This window comes from Peromyscus maniculatus, chromosome 2, assembly GCF_049852395.1.
Source record: "Peromyscus maniculatus bairdii isolate BWxNUB_F1_BW_parent chromosome 2, HU_Pman_BW_mat_3.1, whole genome shotgun sequence".
Lineage (NCBI taxonomy): Eukaryota > Metazoa > Chordata > Mammalia > Rodentia > Cricetidae > Peromyscus > Peromyscus maniculatus.
The window spans coordinates 140,452,981-140,462,562 of NC_134853.1; the positions used below are offsets into that span (position 1 = coordinate 140,452,981).

Sequence of the window (9,582 nt, forward strand, 5' to 3'; positions counted from 1 at the left end):
GTCCATCTCAGGGTCGGGGCATTGTTTCTCCAGCTGCTTTGTTACATGTGTATGAAAAGGAGCCCCCACGACTGGTTATCCGGGGCCTGCTTAGTTTTTCTCAGGTACAAAGAACCAAGGCAAAAAGTGCACGTGTGGGCCCAGGCGGCGGTGGTGGTGCAAGCCTTTAATCCCAGCACTCCGGAGGCAGAGGCAGGCGGATCTCTGTGAGTTCGAGGCCAGCCTGGTCTCCAGAGTGAGATCCAGGACAGGTCTTAAAAAAACTACACAGAGAAATCCTGTCTCGAAACACCAAAAAAAAAAAAAGAAAAAAAAAAAAAGAAAAAGAAAAAGAAAAGAAAGAGAAGTGCTCACGTGTTCCCTTTGTGATTAAAACATACAAATCTTTTCATTTTAGTTAAAACAAAATAGGAATGCTTTCAGTTCAATGGTAAATGCCGCTAATTTTCCAGAACTTAATTCCACTATGCTCACACTATGGTCCACAGTCTGAAGAATACTTTCTTCAGTGTAAGTTTAAAGACTCAGAAGAACAGAGCTGCAAACCCGGTTCTCCCACTTGGCCATTAAATGGGCCGCTTAATTTCTCTGAGCTTTCATGTTCCTCCCGAAAAGGGAAAAATGCCTATCCCTATACTTTACTGTCATAAGCATCAAATAATAAACACAAACCCTCTGAGATGAAAAGTATAACTAGTACTGTTCCAGCTTTAGTCCACAAGTACTGCTTAGAGAGGAGCCTTAGCACACTGTGAGGTTCCTACTCTGAGGGACCTATTACCCCTGTCTCTATCACCACCCAGAACACACTGCCATTCCCATGAGCACCAGTACCACCCAACTCCTGCCCATCCCTCCAGCAACTACTTACTAGTGACAATCATAGAAAAACTGAAAAGGCTTTTCCAGCCATTTTATCGTGGTCACGTGGGGATAAAGTCAAAGAACTTCAAAGAAGCTGAGCTTATAAAAGGCTTTTAGTTCAATCTCCAGCAAAAGCAAGAAAAGGAAGAGAAAGAGGAGGAAGAGCTGGGAGGTGGTGGCTCACGCCTTTAATCCCAGTACTCAGGAGGCAGAGGCAGGCGGGATCTCCAAGTTCAAGGCCAGCCTGGTCTACAGAGTGAATTTCAGGACAGCCAGGGCTGTTATACAGAGAAACCCTGTCTCGAGAAAAAAAAAAAAAAACAGAGGAGGCAGTGGCAGTGGCAGTGGCAGCAGTAGACCTGTATGGCCTGTTAAAGGACGGCATACAATATAAGGTTCTTTTTATATCTGGCCTTCAGGTGGCAGTTACCATAGTCTCCTATTTTCAACCGATTAAGCAATTATGTTTCTGACTCTTAGTCCACACCTATTGCTACCATTAAGGCTATGGAGGGGAATGTGGCTGGGGGAGAGTGGAAAGTATGCTCGAGGCCCTAGGTTTGACTCCTAGCACTGTAAAAACCCAACAAGGTCAAGAAAGCATTCTGTGGGGCTGGAGATGGCTCAGCAGTTGAGTACTTGCTGCTCTTGCAGAGGACCTGGGCTCGATCCCAGCACCCACATGGTGGCTCACAACCATTTGTAACTCCAGATGCAGGGATCTGATGCCTTCTTCTGACCTCGGTGAGCACCAGGCATACACATGGTGCACATACACACATACAGGCAAAAATTCTCATATATGTTTGTGGTGGTTTGTATAAGAATGGTCCTGGCCGGGCGTTGGTGGCGCACGCCTTTAATACCAGCACTCGGGAGGCAGAGCCAGGCGGATCTCTGTGAGTTCGAGGCCAGCCTGGGCTACCAAGTGAGCTCCAGGAAAGGCGCAAAGCTACACAGAGAAACCCTGTCTCGAAAAACCAAAAAAAAAAAAAAAAAAAAAAAAAGAATGGTCCTGATAGACCCATATAATTGAATGTTTAGTCACCAGGGAATGGGGCTACTTGAGAAGAATAAGGGGGTTGGCCTTGTTGGAAGAAGTGTCACTGAGGGTAGGCTTTTAGATTTTAAAAGCATAAGCCAGGCCCAGTGTCACTCTCTCTTCCTGCTGCCTATGGATCTGGATGTAGAACTCTCAGCTACTTCTCCTGCACTGTGTTGCATGCCACCATGATTCCTACAGGATGACAATGAACTAACCTCTGAAGATGTAAGCAAGCCCCACTAAAATGCTTTCTTTCCTAAGAGTTGCTGTGGTTGCCAGGCAGTGTGGTGCACACTTTTAATCCCAGCACTCAGGAAACAGAAGGAGGTGGATCTCTGAGTTTAAGGCCAGCCTAGACTACAGAGCAAGTTCCAGGACACCCAGAGAAAACCCTGTCCATTTCGAAAAACAAAAAAGTTGCTGTGGTCAAGGTGTCTCTTCACAATAGGACACTAAGACAATGTTAAAGAAAATAAATATAAAAATTTTAAGAAGGCATTCTAGGATTTATAGGCACTATAACCTTTGTATTACAAAAATGCAAAAACAAAAACAAGTATTACAAGTATTAAACAACCTGAGAATTTTTTCTCCAAGAAATACTCACAGTGCTTTCCACCACTGAATAGAGTCCTGACCAGAAGCTGAATGTACTTTTATCCAGTTGATACAGTCGAGATTTCTCAAATGTGTCCGAATCCATGATCTGTTCTAATTCTGGTGGTACATGAGTTGTTGTTTTGTATATCCTTCTCTAAAATAGTTCAAAGAAAACACTTTGATGAATATTTTTTTATTACACACTAGTAATTTATAGTCAAAAACTAAATGGTCTACAACATTAGTTTGTCAGGTAAGCTTGTAGAATTTGTTACATACACATGCAAACTGCACTCAGTCAGGGACCTTGACCTCTAAACAAATGACCCAGGAGAGTTAGGGCAGACAAAAAGCTTTGGAGGCCAGGTGACTAGGTACCATGGCCATCTGGGTTGTAGTCACACTTTCAGTTTGCCTGTGTGAACCAAAGTTGTAACACCATACGGGGACTCATTCTGAGTATGACGTATGTCAACACAGAAAACAAAGCATGAAAAAAGAGAAGCAAGAATACTCACTACAGCATTACACGCATCAACAGATACATTTAATATAATAATGGCAACATATCCAATCTTTAAAATTTCTCACTATGTCAAATTCTAAAAGGTAATTTCAGCCCCTGGGACATAACACAGGGAACAGATACCAAAGGGTGTAATAGACCAGATCTTCTTCAATGGTTTTAAAACAAATACTTTTTCTACCATATGTTAACAACAACAACAAAACCACCAAACAAACAAACCAACAAAGCCGTCCGAAGGCATTAAGGAACAACCCTACAAAGATGATGTAACCAGGCTCAGTAGTAAACTGTCAGGTAAGTGCTATCTCAGCCTGCTGTTTTGACTCCGAATGCTATGTGTTTGCTTCAGGCCAGGGGACTTAATGCAAGTTTGAACTAATGAAGCTTTGAGTACTGACCTATAGTACTTTTAACATTTGGAACATACTGATGGAGGAGTCTGAGGCACCAATCTGATGCTGACAAGTTTTTAAAAAAATAAAACTTGCAGTTAAAGAGATTCATGAAGGGCTGGGGATATAGCTCAGTGGAAGAGTGCTTGCCTGGCAAATAAACTCATATACAGTGTAAATTAAAAGAAAACTGCCAAAGAAAAAAGGCTTCAATGCTCAAGAAACAGGTCCAGCAATTAAAGGGAAAGGTTCTCAAGGGCGACACAGAAGGTGGTTAAGTCAAGCCAACTAGCAGTGAGAGACTAAAATAAAACCATCAGTTACAAAGTCCACCTCACTTAAACGTTCAAATTTCTAATCAAACTGTTAATTATGGCTATATCCAGGGAATTGTTAGCTTTTCTAATACACTACTTAAAATTTTAAACAAAAACAAAGGGGGTCTTTGAATGAAAACACGGACAGACACACACACACACACAATTTTGGGCTCCAAACCACATACGCACTAATGAGGATTTTGAAAAAGTGTGCGGGCCTTTAGGAGGGTTACAAAACACTTTTTCAGAAAAATTGTTTCCCAATCCTGTGGTTGAGCACGGCAATATCAATGTCACGGGAAGCTGTTATTCTAACATTTCAGCATCTCCATTTAGAAAGCTTATACCAAAGATAAAGGGGTCAAGCTTGGGCCCAACGATCCTAAGGTGCTGTAGTGCAGGCACGGACAGGCTCAAGTTTGACGGAGACTCTTTCCCTTCATTAGACGCTAACAGGCTTGGGTCCCATCACAACGGTGCAGACAACTTCCTGCCGTCCCAAGAACCCCTCAAAGCCACAGTGGGAAAAATTAGGAAGCTCACTGGGAGTTAAGGAATATAGACTGGTGCTACCACCGAGGAGAACCTCTAGGGGCTTGGGTCGAGGCACAGGCTAACCTAAGGCTGTCCAGGAGCTGGGGTCCGGGGCGGGGGGCCGTCTATGCTCACCTGCCGCTGTGCTAGGAAGGTCTCCCAAAGATACACGGTCCAGGAAAAGAGCAACACCGCCCCGAAGATTCGCTTCTCCGCAGGGAAGTCCCACATAGCGTCCACCGATGCCCACATCCCCATGGTCACCCAGGTCCACTCGCTGCTTCAGCATGCACCGGTGCCACACCGACACGCGTCCCTCAGAGTGCCAGCGGTGTCTCAGCGATATGGGTCCCTCCGAGAGCCGCGTCAGACTCCCATCCCCTCAACGCAGTGTCACAAAGACACTCTTCCCCTTCCTTACTCCCTCAGGACCTACTTATTTCTGCTAGAATTAAGGCATGCCCCACCTTTCTCACTTCCGGCCCGAAGACCGAGCGGAGGTGCACCCGAAACATCCCTCCGGACTCGGCTCCCGGGACTCCAACTCCAAGGTTCCGGACAAGAAGTCCGCGTGGGTTGCTAGCTCTCTTGCTTTGGCGGGTTCCTACAGAAGGCTGTGGACTGCTGTGCTTACCGGTGTTGGGCAGGCGGGCTGGTAACCAGGTTTAGGGAGAACTCACAGGGTGGGCCCACTCCGGTCTAGAACTAGCTGGGAAGGATGGGAGAAACTCTAAAACTTCCTTTTTTCTATTTAGTGCTCTTCAAAGGGTTAGAGGAGCGTCCCTGGGATAACTAGCCAAACGACATTACAGTTTGGGTCATGTGGCTTGTTTTGGCAAGTTCTGACTCGGGAGTGTTAGAGAGATGAAAATTACACGACTGGGGCCGGGCGATGGTGGCGCACGCCTTTAATCCCAGCACTTGGGAGGCAGAGGCAGGCGGATCTTTGTGAGTTGGAGGCCAGCCTGGGCTACCAAGTGAGTTACAGGCCATCCTGGTCTACAGAGAGATATCCAGGAAAAGCGCAAAGCTGCACACAGAAACCCTGTCTCGAAAAACCAAAAAAAAAAAAAAAAAAAAGAAAAAAAAAAATTGCACGACTGAGGAGGATTTTTATTTACACATTTCATCTTATCCTCCCCAAGTGCAGTCAGAGGAGGCATGTCGCCTGTGTGTCCTGGGACAAGGCAACTGTGGATAGCATTTCTATCAGGCAGGGTGGGCTTGGGGGCCACTGCCTGAGATTTCAAACACCAACACACACACACACACACACACACACACACACACACACACACACACACACACCCTCAGTAACGTTTTTGCCTTGGAATTCATCAATGAAATGGGGTCACTGTGACCCCTGTTAGTACATTGAATTTACTTAAAAAGTGAAGTCAGAATTTTTTCTGACCAAAAGTAAATACGATTTGGTTAATAGTTTCTAAAAACTGATGTTGCAAATTTGCATAATCATTTATAGTGACTTGAGCTAAATCTGTAGCTCCAACTAACATACATTTAGATTATAGTGAAATTGTAATGCTAAAGATGTGTTGAGGTTGAGGGGTTCAAATTTCTCAACTGTGCCTAAATTCATCCACATGAGAGTAATCAGTATGCCACTTGACAGTGTGAGAATTACTTCAGTATAATAGGATCACAAACTCTTTTGCAAACCAAATGTTTTTGGGGGAATTTTTGCTTTCAGCAAAATTAGTGGTGTGCCTGATTGAATTGTCAGCAGAACTTTGAGTTTTGGAATGTAACTTAAGAGAAAAACAATTGATTGACATTACCAAAAACTACTACCATTCCTTTACATTTTAAAATAAGAATTATTTTTGTGTATACATGTTTTGCCTACATGTATGTCTGTGCACCACATTCCTGCAGTGCCCTTGGAGGCCAAAGGAGGCATTGTATCCTCTTGGGCTGGAGCTATAAGAGGGTTGTGAGCTGCCATATGGATGTTCGGAATTGAACCCTGGTGGTGCTCTTAACCCCTGAGCTATTGCTCCAGCACCCCATTCTTTCTTTCCTCCTTCTTTTCTTTTTCTTCTCCTTCTCCTTCTCCTTCTCCTTCTCCTTCTCCTTCTTCTTCTTCATTCGTTCTACCTGCATGTATGTCTGCATGCCAGAAGAGGGCATCAGATCTCACTACAGATGGGAGCCACCATGTGGTTGCTGGGAATTGAACTCAGGACCTCTGGAAGAGCAGTCAGTGCTCTTAACCTCTGAGCCATCTCTCCAGCCCTCCCATTCTTATCTACTTATTAAAGTAGTTCTTAGGGCTGGAGAGATGGCTCAGCAGTTAAGAACACTGGCTGCTCATCCAGAGGATCCAACATCAGTTCCCAGCACCCACATGGCAGCCCACAACTGTCTATAATCCAAGAAATCTAACACCCTCACACAGATCTACATACAGGCAAAACACCAATGCACATAAAATAATAAAATAATTCTTAGCACCTAAAACAGGAATTGAAAGTGAACTGACCCTGTTGGTTTAGCAGTATGAAATACAAGAATATGAATTCATGGGAAAGTCCCTGCCACCTGACACACAAGCAAAAACCAGGAACTGAATCTTTGTGTTTTATGATGAAAGCTAGCAATCTGAAAAGAGTGGCTTAACATCCTAAAGCTCTCACATCCTTTCCCCTAACACCTCATTTTTCAGCCAGCAGATTATATATGGGAGGAAAACAAGCAGTCAGTCACTTCAGTCAGTCTTGCCCCTCTGGTCAGGTCCGTTTTGTCTCTGAGATTCATCATGTTGGAGCCTTCCTCATCATCATCTCCATTCTCCGTGTAGCAGGGGTAAGGTTCACATACACCAATGCCACTGAATCGTGTGTTGCTCTTGAACTCTCTAGACTGACAGCTAACTAGAATAAGCCAGTAGCAGCATGTAATACAGAGTTCCTTCATTATAATGAAACAGGTATGCATGTCTAGTTCCCAATAAAGTTCTTGTTCCCCTCTGAAACCTCAGGAGCTTGGCCTCCGTTGATCACATTTGCACTGACGACCTGGTCTTCCAAACTCCTGTCAGAATATAGTTCTGCTATAGCACTCCAGAACCTCTCTAGCACACAGCTTGAAACTCGTCCACATTCTTCTCATGAACCCGTTAGAAAGGCTTATGACCCAATGGTTGGTTTATCACAACAAAGATTGCACTTCCTGGTACTGATTTTCTGTGTTAGTTACTTTGACAAAATACCAGAAAGCAGCAACTGGCATCTCTCCTGGTTTTGAGAAGGTACAGTCCACTGTGGTGGGGACGACATGGCATCTGAAGTAGCTGGTTCTGTGGTAACAGGAGCATGAGGCTGCGTGCTCACACTTCAGCAGACCAGGAAATAATGGACTCAGGCCAGAACAGGAGCTGACATAAGATAAGGCCCTAGCAACCTATTTCCTCCAGTAAAGGCCCACATCCTAAAGATCCTACAATCTCCCAAAACAGTGTCTGAGAATGAAACACATGAACCTATGGGAAATATTTTCTATCTAAGCCATAACAAATAAACACCCTCGTCCATTAGAAAATACTCCTAAGGCCGGGCGTTGGTGGCGCACGCCTTTAATCCCAGCACTCGGGAGGCAGAGCCAGGCGGATCTCTGTGAGTTCGAGGCCAGCCTGGGCTACCAAGTGAGCTCCAGGAAAGGCACAAAGCTACACAGAGAAACCCTGTCTCGAAAAAAAAACAAAAACAAAAAAAAGAAAAAAAAAGAAAAAGAAAATACTCCTAGATTTTCAAGATTGTTCTCTTTTTAAACAGGGAGTAAACGATTTGTTCCCATCTCCATATCTGTTTTCAGCCCCCATCTCTAGCTTTCTAGTGGGAGGGTTTTGAGACAGGGTTTCTCTGAAACAGCCTTGGCTCTCCTAGAACTCAATTTGTAGACCAAGCTGGCCTTGACCTCACAGAGATCTGCCTGCTTCTGCCTCCTGAGTACTGGGATTAAAGGCATGCACCACTAAACTTGGCTCATTGATAGCTAAAAAAAGTGTGTATACAGGTTCCAGGCGTGGTAGCACACACTTTAATCCCAGCACTTGGGAGACAGAGGCAGGAGGATCTCTTTGAGTTGGAGGACAGCCTGATCTACAGAGTGAGCTCCAGGACAACCAGGGCTACAGGACAGCCAGGGCTACATAGAGACCATGTCTCAATAAATAAATAAATAAATAAATAAATAAATAAATAAATAAATAAATAAATAAATAAAAACATGTATACAATCAGAGCAGGATATTGTAGTTGGTTTTTACTCTTAGGGGGTCTGCCACCCAGCTCCCAAAAAAAATACTTATGAATGCCTGGCCTTAGCTTGGCTTGTTTTTAGCCAGCTTTTGTAACTTAAATTATATTATCCTGTTTCTTCTTTTTTTTTTTCTTTTTAAGATTTATTTATCATGTATACAGTGTTCTGCCTGCATTTATGACTGCAGGCCAGAAGAGGGCACCAGATTTCATTACAAATGGTTGTGAGCCACCATGTGGTTGCTGGGAATTGAACTCGGGACCTCAGAAAGAGCAACCAGTGCTCTTAACTGCTGAGCCATCTCCAGGCTCCTATCCTGTTTCTTTCTAACTATGTTTTGCCTCTGGACTTTTTTTTACCTTCCTTTATATAGCTTTCTTTCCTTCTTACTCCATGGCTGGCTGTGTGACTGTGTGGCTGGCCCCTGGTGTCCTCCTCTCCTTCTTTTCTGGCCTGTCCCTCTCTCTTGCCTAGCTATTGGGCATTCAGCTCTTTATTAGACCATCAGGCATTTTAGACAAAGTAACACAGCTTTACAGAGTTAAACAAATGCAACGTAAAAGAATGCAACATATCTTTGCATCATTAAACAAATATTCCACAGCATAAACAACTATAATACAATTTCAACTAGTATTCCACAACAGGGTAAGTGGCACAGGCCTTTAATCCCAGCACTCAGGAAGCAGAAGTAGGCAGATCTCTGTGAGTTTGAGGTCAGCCTACAGTTGTACATTATGTACAACTCTACATAATGAGTCCCAGGCCAGCCAGAGCTACATAGTGAGATCCTGGTCATCCTTGCTGGCCTTAAACTCAAAGAGATCCATGGACCCCTGACTCTAGAGTGCTGGAATTAAAGGCCCATGTCACTAGGTCTGATTCCTCTTCCTTTTGAGTCCAATTATTGTTGCCTGTACGTGTGTGAGTGTGGGCCATGTACTAGTACCCAGGCAATCTACCGGTGGCCACACTTCCAAAGGAAAATGATTCTCTGTTCCACAGCAGCCATTAAGT

The 9,582-nt window shown here is 44.2% G+C and overlaps 1 protein-coding gene across 1 annotated transcript in view; it reads right to left on the reverse strand.

Moving 5' to 3' along the window:
- The window catches only part of Zmpste24 (zinc metallopeptidase STE24), a 42,382-nt gene extending 37,557 nt beyond the window's left edge, over positions 1-4,825 (reverse strand). Inside the window, exons 1-2 of the mRNA XM_042271819.2 lie at positions 4,420-4,825; positions 2,517-2,663 (exon numbers count right to left, since the gene is read on the reverse strand). Of these exons, the coding sequence (XP_042127753.2) occupies positions 2,517-2,663; positions 4,420-4,542 (270 nt within the window). The 5' untranslated portion in view covers positions 4,543-4,825. The remainder of the gene's footprint in view (positions 1-2,516; positions 2,664-4,419) is intronic.
- Between the last annotated feature and the right edge of the window lie 4,757 nt (positions 4,826-9,582).